We start from the raw sequence: 19,862 nt of genomic DNA on the forward strand, positions 1-19,862 counted from the left end.
ACTAGTGAGCCACCGTGACCTTGTGGATTCGCTTGAGTTGGCGTTATATTTGATATAAAAATTATAAATAAAAATAAGAGAATATGTATTTCAGCATTCTCGAAAATTCCACTTCTGAGGGAGAGAGGGGACTCTTTGTATAATATTGAATTTTTCTTTTATTTATTAAAAAGTGGCCCAAGATGAGGATTTGCTGTTAGAGATGTGAAAATTGATGTGTAAAGTTTTAAATGAAGTAAGGATTCGCTTACGTTGAAGATGTGAGTTTCCCTATGCAAACTCTTAATTAAGATTAGTAGAGCACGTGTTTCAGCGTTTTGAAAATTCCGCTTCTGATAGGGGAATGGGGGACAATGTGTATTATTATATGAAATAATGAAACTTATTTCTCATAGATACCTTAGGCCACAGTAATATATCTAGAAACATAAGATTTGGACACACAATATTTTTTCTTACAAGTATAATAAAAGCGAAAGAATTTGTTTGAAATGAGTATGCTACGGGAAGTAAAGGGAATTCAAGTGTTTCACTGAAAATAAAGTACCACATGAATCCCTAAGTTTAGGATATAAACTCCACATTAGAAATAAGTGGACATCTGTTCCACCGTTTTTGAACATTTCCATTTTGGGAAACGACTGAGGACACTGGAATTAATTTCGAATTATATACGTAAAGTATTGAGTACCTAACTCGAACACTGTTTCAATCAACATTTAGATTAAAAGGCATATTATATTGGAAGGGGGTTCAAAATTCGTCTGACAAATGTAGTATCTCGAAGCCCGTCAAGTTACGAAAATGAAACTCGGTATGCACTACACAATGCTCTATACAATAAGCGAACACGTAACCCAGCTTTTTCCAATATTCCAGTTTCAAGGAAGGAGAATGGGGAATAACACGGCGTTTCTTTGTGCTAGGGTTGCGAGGTGCATATGTAATTGCAAGGTGCATACGTAAGTCCCTTTATTTTTATTACTCATTTTAAATATACTATCCCTTATATTAAAGAATGTGATGCAGGAATTGAAAATCAATTAGAACTGTTTAAAACTAGTAAAAGTGCCCTATTTCGTTTGGAAAGAATAAAATGGGTTTACATTAGTAGTAGATATTATATTATAGCATAAAAACGTGATATTCACCTGGAGATAGCAATATTATTTATAGCATACAATGTATAATTAGCAGGTCCTTATGATTACATCTTAACTTTAATAGAGTATAGCTAGCGATTGTTCTAAGAATGAGAATGAAGGATTGGATTTAGATTTTAGATTTCTGGACACTCGGCATCTAAGACCATTTAGCTCGTCACTTTTGAGGGATGACGTTTCTCGGCGAGCACACTATCCGGGGAAAGGGAATGAAGAAAGGGTGGGGGAAGGAAGGAAGCGACCTGGGACCTATAAGTTAGGTATCACCCCGGCATTTGCCTGGTGTGAATGAGGAAAACCCAGAAAAACCTCATTCAGGGTGGCTGGCCTGAAAAAGCGTTTTACACTTTTTCGACCGAGTACCCCCACAGAGAATCGAATCCGGGACCGCTCGCACCGAAGGCGAGAGCGTTAGCGACTAGGCTACGCGGGGCCACAAGAATGAGAATGAAATGCGTAAGAAATAAATAACTGGGAAGTGGGATTATTTCTCAGCGGTAGTTTCAACGCCACTTTTAAAGTAATTTGAAACAAGGCAATAACATCATAAACGGGTAAAGTTTAGAGATTTAATGACTAAAGCTATCAGTATATAGATTTACTCAAAACTTCAAAGCAAATTTCTTTTCTTGGAGATTAGATTTATTCATATTATTCGATGAATAAATATGTAGATGTTTAGTGGTTTCCGACTTCATTATTTTTCTGTAGCTGAGCTCGAGCTATCTTCACTATATTCCTATGTGAATGAACAGATTTAACTTCATACGGATTCCAGTCGTAAGCTCATAAACTAATGATGTGGGAATCACGAAAGAAAATTTTCATCACATTGCTTCAACTCAACAAACTTTCTACGAATTGTTCATGGAACTGTCAATTTTTAGCTAAACATAGACTATACTTAACTCTTCTGAAGATAGGATCGAATTCCTCCTTTTCCTTTAATTATTTCAACCCCCTAAGGAGGAAGTCTTGTAGCAAAGCGTACGCTATGATTGCTAAAAAAAAGTCGATTTTTTTTACAAAATTTCCCATGGAAAATAATTTTAAAATTGGCTTTAATTTCCTCCATTTGTTCTGATCAATTTCAACCAGAGACGGTGGGAATGACTGGAAAGTCTGAAAAGAAATATGTCATATTGTACCAAAATCCAAATAATATTTATGAAAGATATTATGTGGTTTACTGCTTTGACCATCTTATTCCGTACCGATTTCAATCCGAAGCAATGAGGCTAATTGAGAAGCCCTTAGGAAAACGTACACAACATTTGGTGAAAATGAAAGTCCTTTCTTTTTAATTATTATTATTATCAAAGTTAAATTGGAATCGTTTTGCTCTCACACTATCAACATGTGTAAACCTGCAACATAGGGATTGTTCGACTCTTATTCTTAACGAATTGTAACCCCAAATAATAGGTTTATTTCCTAAAGATTGAAGAAGGCACTGCCAAGATCCATTAAAATGGGAAATATTTTACAGAAGGTGTCGTAGAAAACCAGAGACACAAATACTAATCGAATGAAATGATGGAAAATTATTTTCGTCGTTGAAGATGTGAACCTCGTATGTCCAATTTTGGCGATTTTGAGTTTTCGGCATAAATCTGATGAGAAAGCAAAATAACCCATGTTCTGGCAAACCCTCGTGCGTCAAAGACAGCGATTACTGAGAAACAATCGATTACAGCGTTTGCTTGCATGTTGATGTTGGCAACTTCAGGTGATACCTCGTATGCCACTGAGTTCAATGTATTATAGCCATATGTGCTGTGATGAGGGCAGAGCAGCTGTATCAGCGTGCTTTTAAAGGGCGAAACACCTAGAAGCTCTGAAATGTAATATTGTGAATAGATATAATGACGTTTTTTTCGTCTCCTGGAAAACTAACAAATTGGACATATGAAGTATCACATCTTCAACAACGTTATGTTCGCTTCAATAAATAAAAAAGTTTGCTAATAAAAAACAAAATGATTAATACTAAAAAAACAAAGATTCTTGCAAGTTACTGCACAGAAAGATGTGAAAAATATTGTTTTGTAAACTTAAATAGTTTAGTTACAGAGAGAATTTTGATATTATTCTATTTCTAATCTAGATTATCCTGGAAAATGTTATTCAAAAGACACAGATAAAGCTTACGACGTAGGGCAGAGCTGGCAGATCCCTGGATGCGCCGAAGCCACATGTAATGTAGAATCAGATGGAGAACTTTATGAATACTGGACAAGGTAAACTAGAATTGTAATAGTTTAATTGTATACATACTCATTTAAATCTAAAATTGTTCTGCTTCTGTAATAATTCTCTCTGAAACAAACATATTAAAGTGTGTCTAAAGACTGTTGCAATTAGTGCTCTCAAACGGGTCGGGTTGACCCGACCCGACCCGACCCGAGTCGGGTCGGGTCAGATCGGGTCGGGTTACGGGTCGGGTCGGGTCAGGTCAACTCGGGTCGGGTTATCGGGTCGGGTCAGTCGGGTCAGCTCGGGTCGGGTTGCCGGGTCAGGCTACTCGGGTCGGGTTATCGGGTCGGGTCAGTCGGGTCAGCTCGGGTCGGGTTGTCGGGTCGGGTTATTCGGGTCGGGTTGTCGGGTCGGGTCAATCGGGTCAGCTCGGGTCGGGTTGTCGGGTCGGGTTGTCGGGTCGGGTTATTCGGGTCGGGTTGTCGGGTCGGGTCAGTCGGGTTGTCGGGTTGGGTTATCGGGTCGGGTTGTCGGGTCGGGTTATCGGGTCGGGTTGTCGGGTCGGGTTAGTCGGGTCAGTTCACTTTGGTCAACTGAGTTTAGGTTGAGTTTAAACTCGGCTGGAGTCGAAAGCTGCTGTTTTTCACTAGCTGCCTAATTAAAAATAGCAATTTTCAATTGATTTTATAGAAACCATAAATTTATTTTGAACACTTGCAGCTAGTGTTTTTATGATAAATGCTTATTTTTCTACTTGTGTGTACTTTAATTTTTAAATGTGGAAGATTGATTTTACCAATCGACTGTAATATTAATATCTACGCCAATATGGAGTCTGGATTTAGAAGAAAACTAGAAGTTGTTTAAGCAACGCCAAAAGAGATATTGGATATGGACGACCAAGCCTAAGCAGGGCCGCGGTGGCTCAGTGGTAGAGAATTCATCTCTGGTGCATGGTGTCCAGTAGCGTAGCTAGAGTTTTTTTCAGGGGGGGGAATGAAGGGCCCAAGAGGATTTTGAGGGGGACATCTCCAATATATATATATATATATATATATATATATATATATATATATATATATATGTGTGTGTGTGTGTGTGTGTGTGTGTGTATTCAAGGTGAATGTTTCCATCTTTATTGTTCATGATTTTACTCTTTGGAAAACAGTGAAAATATAAGAATTTAGTACCTCAAACAACTAGGATTCATTAATGCAATTGATTTCTAATATAAGTAAATAGTTATTTAATCATGGCGTTTAAAATATGTGTAGCTGGTTGACTTAAGTGGAAGCAAATACACTTTTACAGGTAAAGAAAATAACTTATAGGTTCATGCCTCTACTTGAAGAGGATCTTTCTATTCGTGTGGGCAGCAGCAAACATATCCACAACTTGTTAAAGATCTAACGATTTATCAATTTTCTTCTCAAAATAAAGTAACACTAAGTTTTTCAACCTATCATGAGTCATTGAATTGCGTATACAAGTCTTTAATCTTTTCAAAGAAGAGAATGACCTTTCACATGTAGCACTAGAAACTGATATAATCACAGAGATGATACCTAGCTTGTAGGTTTCTAGGAATGCGTTTTTGTAGACACAAAGATCAACGAAATTCGTTAAGGAATCAGCTTTCGTTTTCTTCTCGTCTTCATACAACTTAATTGTTAGAGCAACCCACCTTATGCTTTATTTCTTGTTTAATTGTGCTTTTTTTTTAAAAAAAAAATTATGCTTTATTGTTAATTTCAATGATTATTTTACATTAATCATGTATAATGTATATTTATTATACATTAAATATTCTAAATATCTTAATCTATTTATTGATATTTTTTTGCAACTAGTTTCTCTCATATTTAATGAACTTTCTACTTAATTCATTGTAAAGAGATGTGCTTTGCTCGAATAAATTTTTTCTATCATTTGTGTGCGCCTTACAGGTACATATATACAGAAAGGGAAAGTAAAAGATGCCACCAAAAAGTACAGAAAGTGCTTAAGTTCAAAAAGTAAACATAACAATACAGTGACGACGCCAGAGGGGAGAAGGGGGGAGAGCGCCCCCCTAGTAGCTACTTCTGCCCCCCTGACTGCCACCTAGACTGCCCCTCCAGACTCGTACAATCTTTAAACATTCTTCACGTAGTATTTTATATCAGTATCATAACCAATCTCATTGACAAATTGTAGTCTACTTTCCATGAATTTACTATGTGGCAGATTAATCCTCAAGCTTTCTTCTTTGAGCGTCTGGGTATACACGCATATTTCTGTTTTCTAATTTAGCCCCTTTTGAGGTAAATTTTAGTTATACTTTTTTCTTATGATTTTTAATAATTGTCCATAGCGAACAATAGTAGATTTGGTCGACTTGTTTTCTTCTCATTGGATCAACTTCGATTGGAAACAAAAGAAAGGTAAAACCAGTTACGTAACTTGTTTGTATTTATCCAGGTTTGAAGTTTTCAGTTTCATATTTTGTTTTATTTAAAACTTATTTTTTCTGAAACATTATTCTCGGCTTCCAATATTCAGAGGATGTGCTTATAACAGCTTAGTTTGCAACTACCAGGGCTTAATTTTTTGAAGGAGATAAAAAGAGTTGTGTTTTCCCTTCCTGCAAATGATAATAATAAAATTATGGAAGAAATTGATTCCCAATAAAATGTATTGTCAGAGTGCTGATCTTTAGTTAGTAATTGGTTTATACTAGTGCTCCTTTACTTATTTTGTTTCAAAGTACTGACGTGACGTCTACCATATTGACTAGGAACTGCTGAAAAATTCGTAGCCCAACCCAGAAGGAGTGCACGTGGATTGGTGAAGTTTTACTTCTTCTTCTTTTCCCCCGAGAGTCAATATACTACCTTGTACAGTGTTCCAGCTTTTGCAGAAAAGTTAAAAAAATCTAGATTTCCTCGCACCACTGTTCGTAGCACTACCCCTATCAGATCTAAAATGGCGTCTTTCAAGTGTTACTTAAGTTTGGGAAATAAGTACACGTAATAGTTAGACGGAGCTAAATCTGCGGAATAAGAATGATGATCTAGACATTGAAATCCTAGATTATGCAATGTCAGTTATGTTCGCAGGGGCTTGATGGACAGGTGTATTCTCCTGAAGGAACAGAATTCCTTTCTTTTCATTTTCCGCAGCGTTGAACTTTGAATTTTTCTTTCAGTTTTGTAAGTAATGTAGAGATTCTGGATTAAATATCTGACCATTGAGGAGGTAGTCTACCACTCCATACTTATACCAGAAGAATGTTCCAAACAGTTTCTCAACCTACTTCTGTGTCTTGAACTTCTTGGGGCGATGGAGAAATGAGTGCTACTACTCCATTGACTGTTGTTCCGATTCAGGATCATAGTGGTACAATCATATTTCATCTATGGTTACTATTCGTCAGCGAAATTGATCAGCATTACGGTCAAATTGGAAGAAGACTTCTCTTAATGCCGTTACCCTTTTATTCTCCTGACATATATTTTGCTTAAATTATTTTTGTCATACAAAAACTGGGGTGGCCTAGGTCCTCCGGCCCCGGGCTATATCCACCACTGGGTGAAATGCTGCAATTTTCAAGAATAATGTCACAAATTGCATCCATGATTCCAGGAAGAGTCATTGCTTTTAATCATCCTGGATGTAAAGAATAATTTGTTGAGAAATTGCTACGTTTATACTAAGCCACTTACTTCTTCACCACCATATATAACGGAGGAGAGTCCCGTGGTGTTTCACTGATTTCCTCATTAATTTACTTCGGTGACTTTCCTTGCTGGAACAAAAATGTTATAACAGTAAGGATCTGGATGTTCGTGAAATTATCTGTTTGGGCACACATAATCACTTCAGAGGCCTGAGAAACAATAAGAATTTCATTATTAATATGAAAATTTATATTTGTACATACATAGATATGTTTTTCTAAACTACGGTTTCATTTTTCTACCTAGTACCTACACTCCTTCTGGATTGGACTACGACATTTTCAGCAGCTCCTCGTAAATTCTCTCTCTGGCTATATATATATATATATATATATATATATATATATATATATATATATATATATAGAGAGAGAGAGAGAGAGAGAGAGAGAGAGGGGGAGAGACGTAGCATATAGACGAATGTGTTACTTGTAGCTTACGCGAAAGTAATTCAATTTATGTTTAGGCTTCAAAAGTTTCATTGAAAAATATTTCATGTGCAGACGTTACTTATTTGTTAGTTACAAATTTTATTTGAAATAAGTTTAATTTATAATCATATAGATCTAACATAAAAACAGCAACGAAATACACAATGTAATGTAAAATAAGTCAAAAGTAATAAATATGTCATTTTTGGTATGGCAAATAGCCCCCCCCCGAAAATGTATCTGCCCCTCCTTTGCCCCCCTAAGAACTTAAAGCTGGCGTCGTCACTGTAACAATATAGTATGGAGTTCTTGCATACTATTCATTGTTGGCAGAAAAAATTCTTCTTTTACTTTTTTCTTTTCTCCACATCAACGATAAGTTTACAGAAATGAAAATAAGCTTTTCATTGTTGCATTGTTATGTTCTCAATGATTTTGCATTGTAAATATTGGCTTTAAAAAATATTAACACAGTATGTTAAACTTTCAGTTAAAGAGAATTTTCCAAGAATTGTGCTATATATTTTAAATTATGCTTTATGCTTTATTTTCTAAAATTATGCTTTTAAAACTAGTTTCCCAATGTGAGTACATTTTGGCGTTCACCCAGTGTCGTGACCATAGTGCTCTCAAACGGGTCTGGTTGACCCGACCCGACCCGTGACCCGACCCGACCCGACTCGGATCGGGTCAGTTCGGGTCGGGTCAACTCGGGTCGGGTTGTCAGGTCGGGTCAGTCGGGTCGGGTTGTCGGGTCAGGCAACTCGGGTCGGGTTGTCGGGTCGGGTCAGTCGGGTCAGATCGGGTCGGGTTGTCGGGTCGGGTTATTCGGGTCGGGTTGTCGGGTCGGGTCAATCGGGTCAGCTCGGGTCGGGTTGTCGGGTCGGGTTATTCGGGTCGGGTCAATCGGGTCAGCTCGGGTCGGGTTGTCGGGTCGGGTTATTCGGGTCGGGTTGTCGGGTCGGGTCAACCGGGTCAGCTCGGGTCGGGTTATCGGGTCAGGTCAATCAGATCGGATCACGGTTCGGGTCAGTCGGGTCGGGTCGGGTCATCGGGTCGGGTCAGTCAATTCGGGTCACGGGTCGGGTCGGGTTGGTCTTCAACCCGACCCGACCCGACCCGTTGAGAGCACTAGTTGCAATGCTTTGAAGGTAATTCTATATTAGTCATAGAAAAGAAGGTAAATTAAATGTGTCCTCTAAACCGTTTCGTTTTGGATGTGCAGATCACCAAGAACGTGGCAAAATGAACTATATAGCAGTGTATATCGAAATGCAGACGTGATAGAACTGAAGCAGCAGCATATCGTCACAGATCTGAAACATCCTTTGTTTAACTACAGATCTACTCCAAGAAGGTGAAATGAAGGCATGTTTTCCAAACAAAGTGAGGAATTCCCAGGTATTCCTTTAAGAAATGTGTCTGATTTATATATGGAACGATGCCCGAGTAAATAACCGAACTTCTTTGGCAGGATGCTGATATTTCAAACAGAATGAAGATAGCTAAGGACTATCGGCGTGTTGTGCCTGGTTGCATAACTTCAGTAGTGAATAAGTGCAGCCGACAAAAAGTAAAACTATATGAAATCAACAATCATGCCCCTGTGTAATAAATAAGACAAATGGTTATTGTCCGAGGTAAGTTTCTGGTGGACAACATCGTATCTGCAAAATTGTTGGGGCACTCTTCTTTCCCCATCATTCTCATAATACTCGTTCTTATGTAATCATTCACTCTAATAAACCACCTTTCTCCTTTAGCCCTTAGCCCACAACATTAGATGTATACTAACACGGGAGGGTCCCACAAGTTATCGCTAAAATCTGATTGCCACATAGCACATCTGATAGAGCATCATGAGAAATAAACATTAGCAAAATTTAAGGTGCTATGGATCAGAAGGATAGGAGCTAGGGGGCTTCAAAATGTGAATATCCAAAAAATTATATCATGGAATTATGTACGTTTAAAGCAAATATCTTGAAAACCGTTAAAGCAATCAAAACAAAACTTGCACAATATAATGAGAACAAAATGCCCTATCGGAAATCATAAACAGTGTTGCCATAAGTGAAGCCGTGTTGCCAACTCAGCATAAAAATATTTTGTTTGAAATAGCACCATATACAAATGTGCACAGATTTAAAATATACTATTATCACTAAACATAACAGCGAAGTGTAGTGGTACAGTGTTGCACACTATTTGAGCTACATGTGCTGAAAATGTACAATAGAGAAGTCTGATATGTGGCTACAAAGGGTAATAAAGGAATGCACTAGAAACAAGTGAGGATTTTGCATTTTACTTCGGTAGCTCCGATGAATAAACAGACAACTCGCGATAACAAAATGATACACGCGAGGAAAGAAACACGTTTTTTCTATTTCTGTAAACTGATTCTCGATTATCTTATCAGTATTTGGCAGAGTAGTTTCTTGGTTTCTGTCTTTCGTGTTAAGTGACATTTTTTTTACTTCCTCCCCTTCATACCATATGATTATGTTTGTACATTGTAATATTATCATATTCACATTGGAAATATAATTATTTTATTACTACCTCATTTCGTTTTTAGTCGGCCAGAATGGCCGTGTGATCTAGAAGGCTAGACAACCGACATAGGCATCGCGGGTTCCAATCCCGCCTCGGACATGTTTTTGTTGTACTTTTCACCTTACATTTCATTGCAATTTTTCTCATTCATAGGGATTTGTATCCCACTTTACACTCCTATACCTAGTTATAGATTCGAAGCTGACACAGGACTTAAAAATGGCATCACACAATTTCATTTTTCAAATGCATCAATATTTTGTGACGCTGCTGACATTTTGCTATGTTATACTATCTGTGTTATGCATTTAAACTAAATTCATAGTGTGAGACCCAGATTCCTTTATCACCATCTGTTGCCACATATCAAACTTCTCCATTGTACATTTTCAGCACACGTAGTTCCAATAGCGTGCAACACTGTAACATTACACTTCAGTGTTATGTTTAGTGATAATAGTGTATTTTAAATCTGTGCACATTTGTATATGGTGCTATTTCAAACAAAATATTTTATGCTGAGTTGGCAACACTGCTTCATCTATGGCAACACTGTTTATGGTTTTCGATAGGCATTTTGTTCTCATTATATTGTGCAAGTTTTGTTTTGATTGCTTTAACAGTTTTCAAAATATTTACTTTAAACGTACATAATTCCATGATATAATTTTTTGACATAATTCCATGACATAATTCCATGATATTCAAATTTTGAAACCCCCTAGCTCGTATCCTTCTGGTCCATAGCACCTTAAATTTTGCTAATGTTCATTTCTTATGATGCTTTATCAGATGTGCTATGTGGCAATCAGATTTTAGCGACAACTTGTGGGACCCTCCCGTGTAAGTATTTCATTGATTTCATTTTGTCACCTACACACATCACTACTGTGGCTATGCAACCATGCACAACATACCAGAAATCTTTCAATCTTCCAAAGATATCAACGTTCTTCCCACTGATTTCTTACTTGCTCACTTGTCGTTCTATACGTTAAATCAGACCCGCATTTCCAAACGGAATATCCTGGAATCTCTCACTACCTTTGGAGAATCACTTGCACTTTCCTTTTATGTTCCTAGAATAGACGAATTTGTAAGTCTGATGATATATTACTGCTGTAGTTCTATCACATATACGTTTTTAAAATACACGGCTGTAAATTTCATATTCGCAAGTTTTCGACAGCATGTAATTCCGTTAACGACATGTTTAGTGTGAATCTTTTCTTGTTTATGAATAGATTCACCTCTTAACTGGCATCGTATAGTGTAGTTCTTACTACTCGCAAATGGCCTCTTTCGTCGTATTGGACTATGGTAACAATGTTTTCGTAACAATCAACGGACCGTCCCAGTACGTACCTTCTTTCCCGTAGCATTTTCCAATACCTTTTTGACTTGGATCACTTAGCTGGGGATTGGCTTCGACTTCTCGCATAATGGTTCTGTAGTGTTTCTTCCTTAACTCCTTCCTATTAAGATTCCTGTGTGTATTTCTCACTGAATCGGAGAAGACCAATTGGATTGGACACACCTCGCGAAGAAATTGTGGTTTTCATACCGCCATAGAGGAAAGAAGGAAAGAAAGCAACGAGTAGGAAGAACACCACAACTGATCGATGATTTGAAAAAAGAAGAAAATATTGGGAGTTAAAAGAAGAAACTAAAAATCCAGAAGCGTGGAAGAAACATCCATGCCGGAACCTTAAAAAATGCACTGAGAAAAATACGTTGTCCGGACAGCGGTATATTGTATATAGCCCCTACAACTACAAATATACGTTATCCTCTTGCTTACTACAGAAATCAGTACGGAAAATACGTTATCCATATGCTACATACGCATTGCCCTTAGATGTTACATCATGCCGTTGCACGAAGGCTGACATCTAACAGTTTTCCGTGTATCACATGCATATACTTATGTTACATTCCTCAGCTATATGTTTTATACGTCCACTTGTATGAGAGATCCTGACCGCCTACATTGTTCCATACAGAAAGTATGTATAGATGGAACACTTATACGGAAAGTATTATAAAAAATGCGTTTTCAGATATACGTCTGCTGAACGTTAAGTCCAAAAACTACAGGAATTACGCATGTAACCTACCTTTTCAAGTACGTACACTACTTACAATTTTTTTTCTCAGTGTAGTCTCAGGATCTGAAAACAGACAGAATATTTAATAATAATAATAATAATAATAATAATAATAATAATAATAATAATAATAATAATAATAATAATAATAATAATAATAATAATAATAATTATTATTATTATTATTATTATTATTATTATTATTATGTAACTTGTGCGACAAATACGTTTATATTTATTTATTTATTTATTTATTTATTTATTTATTTATTTATTTCTTATTTAAAATGGCGGAGTTAAGGCATAACCTTTTCTTCCACTCAACCATTTACATTTTTCTTTTACAGTCGGATCTTTTTTACGACGAGAATACAGTTTGGCACGTTAAAGAGTTACCGACATACATAACAATACAGAAAATAAAACATGAAAAATGAAAATGAAACTTATTACATATAAAATAAACACTAAAACAAAGAAGAGACAATACTAAAGACATGTTAAACTATACAAGGAAAAACAAAGACGTCAATCTTGATTATATATAACATAAAATACATTCCTATGATTTACTATCTATAGATAAAATGATGCACCTGCTTAAGTGATTGTCTATAATGTATACGTTCATACACATGTATCAGAAGGGAATAGAAAAGAAAATGAGAAGAAATAGAAAGAGAGAGAGAGAAAAAAAAACGACTGCATGGTAACGCCAGGAATTGTTTCGTGTGTAACATTTTTTTTTTTCTTACTGAAGACCTTCATTAGAAAGATATTCTTTAAGCCGACGTTTAAAAGTCAACACTGACCAGAGTTTCTGATGCTTTCAGGAGTGTCATTCCAAGCTTTGGTGGCAAATAGTGTGAAAGATTTGGAAAAGAAATTAGATTTGTGCGTTTGAACGGCGAGTATTGTATTTCCTTTAGAACGGGTATTTAGTGGGTGAGTATCGCCGAGAAATTTAAATTTAGAGGATAGATAAGTAGGTTTCTTACTATTAATTATTTTATATAAAAGTGTTAGAGAATGAATCCGGCGGCGGGTATTTAGATTGCACCATCCTAGTTTCTGATAACAATGGGAGATGTGGTCGAAGCGCTTTTTATTAAATATGAAACGAACGCAGGCATTCTGAATGCGCTGTAAACGTTTTGCCAGATCTTCGGTTAAATCAACATATGCTGCATCACAATAATCTAAATGAGAGATTACCAATGACTGAACCAGGGACGCTTTAATGGATTCCGGAAGAAGGTTTTTTAAACGCTGAAGAGAATGGAGAGAGCCGTAAGCTTTCTTGCACACTCTATTAATATGGTCTGTCCAATTTAAGAATTTATCGATCTGGAGTCCTAGGTTATTGACGCTATCGCTTACAGGAATGGCTACATTGTTTACAAGAACATTCGGTAGGCTTGTAATATTGATTGTGGAGATTAGTTTACGAGAACCAAGCATGATATATTTTGATTTGGTTGGGTTTACTTGCAGTCCATTTTTACGTGCCCATGTGCAGATACTTTCAATGTCACTGTTTAAGTGATTAATCGCGGTGGTTAAATTTAGGGGATTAGTGGTTAAATAGCATTGTATATCATCTGCATATAAGTGATATTTACAATGGGTGATGTGCTCAGGTAAATCGTTGATGTATAAGGAAAACAGGAGAGGTCCTAGGACGCTGCCCTGCGGGACTCCACATGGAACAAGTTTCGTATTGGAACATATGTTATTAGTTACAACTTTTTGTTTTCTATTTGATAAATAGGAGCTAAACCAAGATAAAGTTGACTGGGAAAAGTTGTAGAAGGAAGACAGTTTGGCAATCAGTATGTCATGGTCTATAGTTTGGAAATCTTTAGAAAAATCTAGTAGGGATAACAGTGTAACTTGGCGTTCATCCATAGCGGCACGAATATCATCGGTGATATTTACTAGAGCAGTGCAAGTGCTATGCTGAGATCTGAAACCTGACTGAAACGGATTTAAGATGTTATTTTTTTCGAGGAACTTAGTTAATTGGTCATGTATTATATGCTCTAATGCTTTGGAGAGTGCAGGGAGTATACTAATAGGGCGAAAATCTTCTGCTTTTGTTGGATTTTTGGTTTTAGGCAATGGGCGAACGTGAGAGAGTTTCCAAATTGATGGAAATTCTCCGGTTGTGATGGAACTATTAAAAATATGCACAATGACATCTACAATGAACGGTAATATTTTTTAATAAGAATGATTGGCAAGTCGTCAGCTCCTGAAGCAGGTGATTTGATTTTATTTATTGCCTTCACGACTTCCGGAGCAGTGACGAGGTGAAGGTTAAATATATTTTTTACAGGGCTCGTTTTTTTTAATATTCTTCAAAGTATTGATTTTATCTGGTGTGATATCTGGTGTATAGCATAGCTGTTCATTTATGGTGTCTATATGAAGTTCTGGAAGTTTATCGATTTTGGCTTTGACACCAATACCAAGGAACTTCAGTTTTTGCCATAGCTCTCGTGGTTGGGTCGTATGGCTCAGGAAACTTCTAGCAAATTCGATTTTCGCCTTACGAACTTCTTGGTTACAACGGTTTCGTAATTTTCTATATTCTTCCTGCATTAATGAGATATTTGATTTTTGTTTTAAAGCCGCTCTGTAACGTCTGTGGGCAGAGTCTCGAAGAGCCATGAGCGCGAGTATATCATCGTTAATCCAAGGATTGGGGGGTCTACGCACTCTTTTCCTTCTCAAAGGGGCATGCTTATTATATAATTGCTGCACAAAACTATTAAAAAGTGTTACCTTTTGATCCAGAGTGGGAGCACAGTAAACTAAGTACCACGGCACGAGATTGGTGTCTTCGTATAACGCGTTGTCATTTATTTGTTTTAGGTTTCTTTTATATACTACTCGCGGAACGTATTTTGGACATTTTATGTTATAAGTTAGATAAAGAAGGTCATGTCGGCTTATACCTGGCACGGATACTTGACCTACATTTGTTACTTTACATTTGTGGTCAATTAACGATTCGTTCGTCTCAGTTCTATGAGTAGGCTGTAACGTACAAAAATAAAGATTTAGAGAAGTAATATAGCTTTTATATCGCTGCACCTCGGATTTAGACGTCAAAAGATCGTAGTTCATGTCCCCCATAATTATGATGTTACTGTACTGGGGGATAACTTGGGAGATCGCTTCTTCAAAATTTTCAAAGTTTGTATTAGGTGGGCGATAAACGGAGATTAATAGAATATGTTTATTTTGTATATTCAGATCGAGCATGAGGTATTCTGCAGAAGCGGAATATAAACTGGGGGATTGATCTAGTATTTTCACTTTAACGTCTTCTCTAACATATACCAATACGCCCCCGGAACCCTTTCCTATTCTGTCGCATCTTATAGCCCTGTAGTTGGGTATGTTTATTAATGAGTCGGGTATGTTATAGATTGCGAGATCTGTAACTTTCAATTATTCATCACAAACTCAGTCGTCTCTAACTCTAAAAATGTGACTGTGGAGCAGAGAAGCACTTACACAAAAGTTGATTTAATTTGACGCAAGAAACATCCTTTGGTGTTAAACAAAGAAGTATCTTTTGTACTCTCTTGGCTCCGGAGAAAGCGCCAACTGGAATTTGTTGACTGCAAGTCAGATAAGCTGAGTACTTGCGACATTCTTACCTCATACCAGCTGGAACACTCACATGAGTAATCTATCATTATATATTCCTTTATTCATACACGGAATGAAGAATGTAGTTTATTTAGAAGAGTTCATTTTCAAAACGTCTTTTGTCCGTTTTTAATTCAAAATTCAGATAATGAGTAAACTAAGATTTATTTATTAATTTTTGCTGTTATTTGGTTTCAAAATCCTTAGGAAATATGGAAATATGTTTCTTAAGGATTTTGAAATTAAATCCTTAAGACTGCAACTAAATAATCACAGTTACATTGCACCATCCGATTATCATCTGTTCCATTCCCTGGACAATGAACTTAGAGAATGTCAGTTCGAATCCCTGGTAGAGGTGCAAAATACACTTGGTATCTTCTTCGCTTCACGGCCCACCAAGTTCTACAGCGATGGAGTCCATGGCCTTCCAGAACGTTGGCAGAAGGTCGTCGATGCTGATGGGGACAATTTTTGATCTTCCAGGTACGTTGTAAGCGACCTATCGATGTTCGTAGGTGGTGGGTGAAAAAGCGACAGAATTTCTTGGTTACCTTTATATTTCTTGTACTTTGTTAAAGCATTTGTCTTCAAACTGTCAAATACAAATCGCAGTAAATAGTGTAATCTGCTGCCACAAAAAGTGTACTATAGACCCTATTATTTTTCGATTGGTATAAGGAAGAGATACGGTACTATTTTTCGATCGGTATGGTAAAATAGTATTCTTCCATGCTCTTTTACCGTAAATTATTAATTATATGTAAACTTTGTTCTTTTTAAATGACTGAAGCGAGGTAATCTTACGATGATGTTTTAAAGGCTGTTCATTGGAGGAGGGGGGGGGGGGCAGGAAATCATTTGAGGAGGCCTGGCCCCGAAGGACCCCCCGTGGCTACACCCCTGCATACACTGTAACACCAGAAGGCCAACAGTATTGCCAACTCTCGAAATACTTCTGAACACCGTGTTTGAGTGTTTGACACAATTAATCTCTCACGGGAAGAAAAGTTAATTTATTATATAGAAATTATTGCCCTCCATAGTGATGTTTATAATAGGTAACGATTTACATTTACTACTTTACACTATAACAGTATCATTTCTTTTTAAAAAAAATCGCTTTTATTATTTTCTAAGAAATAGAGGTGAATCTCTTGGAAACATGGACCATTAACTTATTATTAAAATATCTTTAATGCTCTTCGTTTCTTCGGTTTTGAATCAGTTTTGAATCGGTTATTGGCTTCGGTTTTGAATCGAAATTTGAAAGTGGGAGGCCCACTTCACGCGGCCAGAAATTTTATTTTGTGAATATGTCCGTACGTTTTTTTGAAACAAATGATTTTTTCTTCAGAACAATTATTAACAAACGAAAAACAAACGATTGGCTTCGGTTTTGAGACAAAACTTGAAAGTGCGGGGGGGGGGGATTCACGCTGGCCCCCAACTTTTTTTCTGAATGTGTCCGTACGTTTTTCGAAACAAATGATGCTTTCTTCAAAACAATCAAATAACAAGCGAAAAACTAACGATTGCCTTCGGTTTCCAATTGATTTTTGAAAGTGGGGACGTCAGCCTGAAGTAGTACCGCAAATTTATTTTGTGCATATCTTCGTACATTTTACGAAACAAACATTTTTTCTTTAAAACAATCAATAAAAAACGAAAAACAAACGATTGGATTCGGTTTCGACTCGAAACTTGAAAGTGAGGGGCAACTTCACGATGGCCTCCAACCTTATTTCGTTAATATGTCCGTGTGTTTTACGAAACAAACGTTTTATTCTTCAAAACAATCAATTACAAACGAAGAACAGACGATTGTCTTCGTTTTCGAGTTGATTTTTAAAAGTGGGCGGGGCGGAGGGCAGTCTGAAGTAGCCCCCCAACTTTATTTTGTAAAGATTTCCGTACATTTTACGAAACAAAGGATTCTTTCTTCAAAACAATTCATAACAAAGGAATAATAAACGATTGGTTTCGTTTTCGAGTCGAAATTTCAAACTAGGGGCCCAGCGTGAAGTTGGCACCTCCAAAACTGTATGATGTGAAAATCTACGTACGTGTTTCGGAACAAACGATTTCTTCTTCAAAACAATCAATAAAAAACGAAAAACAATCTATTGGCTTTGGTTTCGAGTCGAAATTTGAAAGTGGGAGAGGACAGCGTGAAGTTGCCTCCAACTTTATTATGTGAATACCTTCGTACGTTTTTCGAAACAAACAATTTTTTCTTCAAAACAATCAATAACAAACGAAAAACAATCGATTGGCTTGGGTTCCGAGTGGAAATTTGAAAGTGGGGGACAGCATGAAATTGTCCCCAAATCTTATTTTGTGAATATCTTCTTAGGTTTTTCGAAACAAACCTTTTTTCTTCAAAACAATCAATAACAAACTATTGGCTTGGGTTTCGAGTCGAAATTTGAAAGGGTGGCAGTGTGAAGTTGGCCTCCAACTTTATTTTGTGAATATCTTTGTACACTTTTCGAAACAAATGATTTTTCTTCAAAACAATCAACAACAAACGAAAAACAAACGATTGCTTCGGTTTCGAGTTGATTTTGAAAGTGGGGGTTCAGCCTGAAGTAGTATCCAAATTTATTTTGTGATGATTTCCGTACATTTTAAGAAACAAACGATTCTTTCTTCGAAACAATCCATAAGAAATGAAAAACAAACGATTGATTTCGGTTTCGAGTCGAAATTTCAAACTAGGGGCACTGCGTGAAGTTGGACACCCCAAAAACTTTATTTTGTAAAAAATCTACGTACGTTTTTCGAAACAAACGATTTTTCCTTCAAAACAATCAAACGAAAAACAAACGATTGGCTTCAGCGTGAAGTTGGTCTCCCAACTTTATTTTGTGAATATCTTCATAGGTTTTTCAAACAAACGAATTTTTCTTCAAAACAATCAATAAGAAACGAAAAACAATCGATTGGCTTGGGTTTCGAGTCGAAATTTGAAACTGGGGTGGCCAGTGTGAAGTTGCCCCTACCCCCAAGTTTATTGTGTGAATATCTTCGTACATTTTTGGAAACAAACGATTTTTTCTTCAAAACAATCAATAACAATCGAAAAACAAACGATTGATTTTGGTTTCGAGTCGAAATTTGAAAGTGGGAGGGCTAACTTCAGACAGTCCTGAGCATATTCATTATCATATTGTTTCCATTGCACATTAACTAGTTGTTTCCCAAACATTCGAGTCGTCTGAAAATCACCTGCACGCTAGCGATATATATTGGAGTCATTAAAAGGCAGTACAGGTAGAGACAACTGTTAACCTATTAACTTGACTGAAATATTTGAAACGTGACTAACAGACTGACAAGTTATGCTCTTCATTTTGTATGTATGATATATATATAATTTATTTCTAATTATTTATTTATTCTTAGAGTTGTGGTTCTAACTAGTACCGGTATTTGTTTTACTTCTCTTCATTGCTACTGACTGTAAACTTCATAAACCTGCACGTTTTTCTCATTGTTCTTTTGTATTTTTTCTTTGTTTTTAGCTGTGGTAAGGTTGGTGCATCTCCACCGTGCTACGTAACTAACAATCCTGAATTACCCTATCCTGATTGTTGCGACACGATCGTTTGTCCACCTCGTCGACCTCTTCCACGTCGTCCATGAGAACAGTAGACGATGCCCAGCAGTGTGTACTAGAAAATTCCTTTGTAATTCATTTTGATTACAACTCAAGTTATGTAATACTTAGTTAATTGAGTACCAGTAATAAAGGAGAGTAAGTAAAAAAAAAAAAATAAGTGTTTTACTAGGTATAATGATTAAATTTGTCGAGTGCCTTTAATACGAGGGCTAGTCAAGAAAGACTTGGACTGATTTTTTTTCTAGGCAATTTATTATTACTCAGCAACAGGCACATGATCCTTTTCAAAGTAGTCCCCGCTAGGGATGCGCACGAGTTGAGTCGAGACATAATTTTCCTGAGAAAATTCGAGTCGAGACACAGCTCTTCCAATAGAAAAATATACGTTTTTCAAGTCG

General features: G+C 36.7%; 1 protein-coding gene across 1 annotated transcript in view; it reads left to right on the forward strand.

Annotated features, from left to right (window-relative positions):
- Positions 1–19,604, forward strand: part of LOC145662068 (U-scoloptoxin(16)-Er13a-like) — a 32,754-nt gene extending 13,150 nt beyond the window's left edge. The window contains exons 3-4 of the mRNA XM_081727405.1: positions 3,271–3,403; positions 19,367–19,604. Of these exons, the coding sequence (XP_081583531.1) occupies positions 3,271–3,403; positions 19,367–19,487 (254 nt within the window). The 3' untranslated portion in view covers positions 19,488–19,604. The remainder of the gene's footprint in view (positions 1–3,270; positions 3,404–19,366) is intronic.
- The last annotated feature ends 258 nt before the right edge of the window (positions 19,605–19,862 follow it).

The sequence above is a fragment of the Thermobia domestica genome, chromosome 10, assembly GCF_964235325.1.
Source record: "Thermobia domestica chromosome 10, izTheDome1.hap1.1, whole genome shotgun sequence".
Classification (NCBI taxonomy): domain Eukaryota; kingdom Metazoa; phylum Arthropoda; class Insecta; order Zygentoma; family Lepismatidae; genus Thermobia; species Thermobia domestica.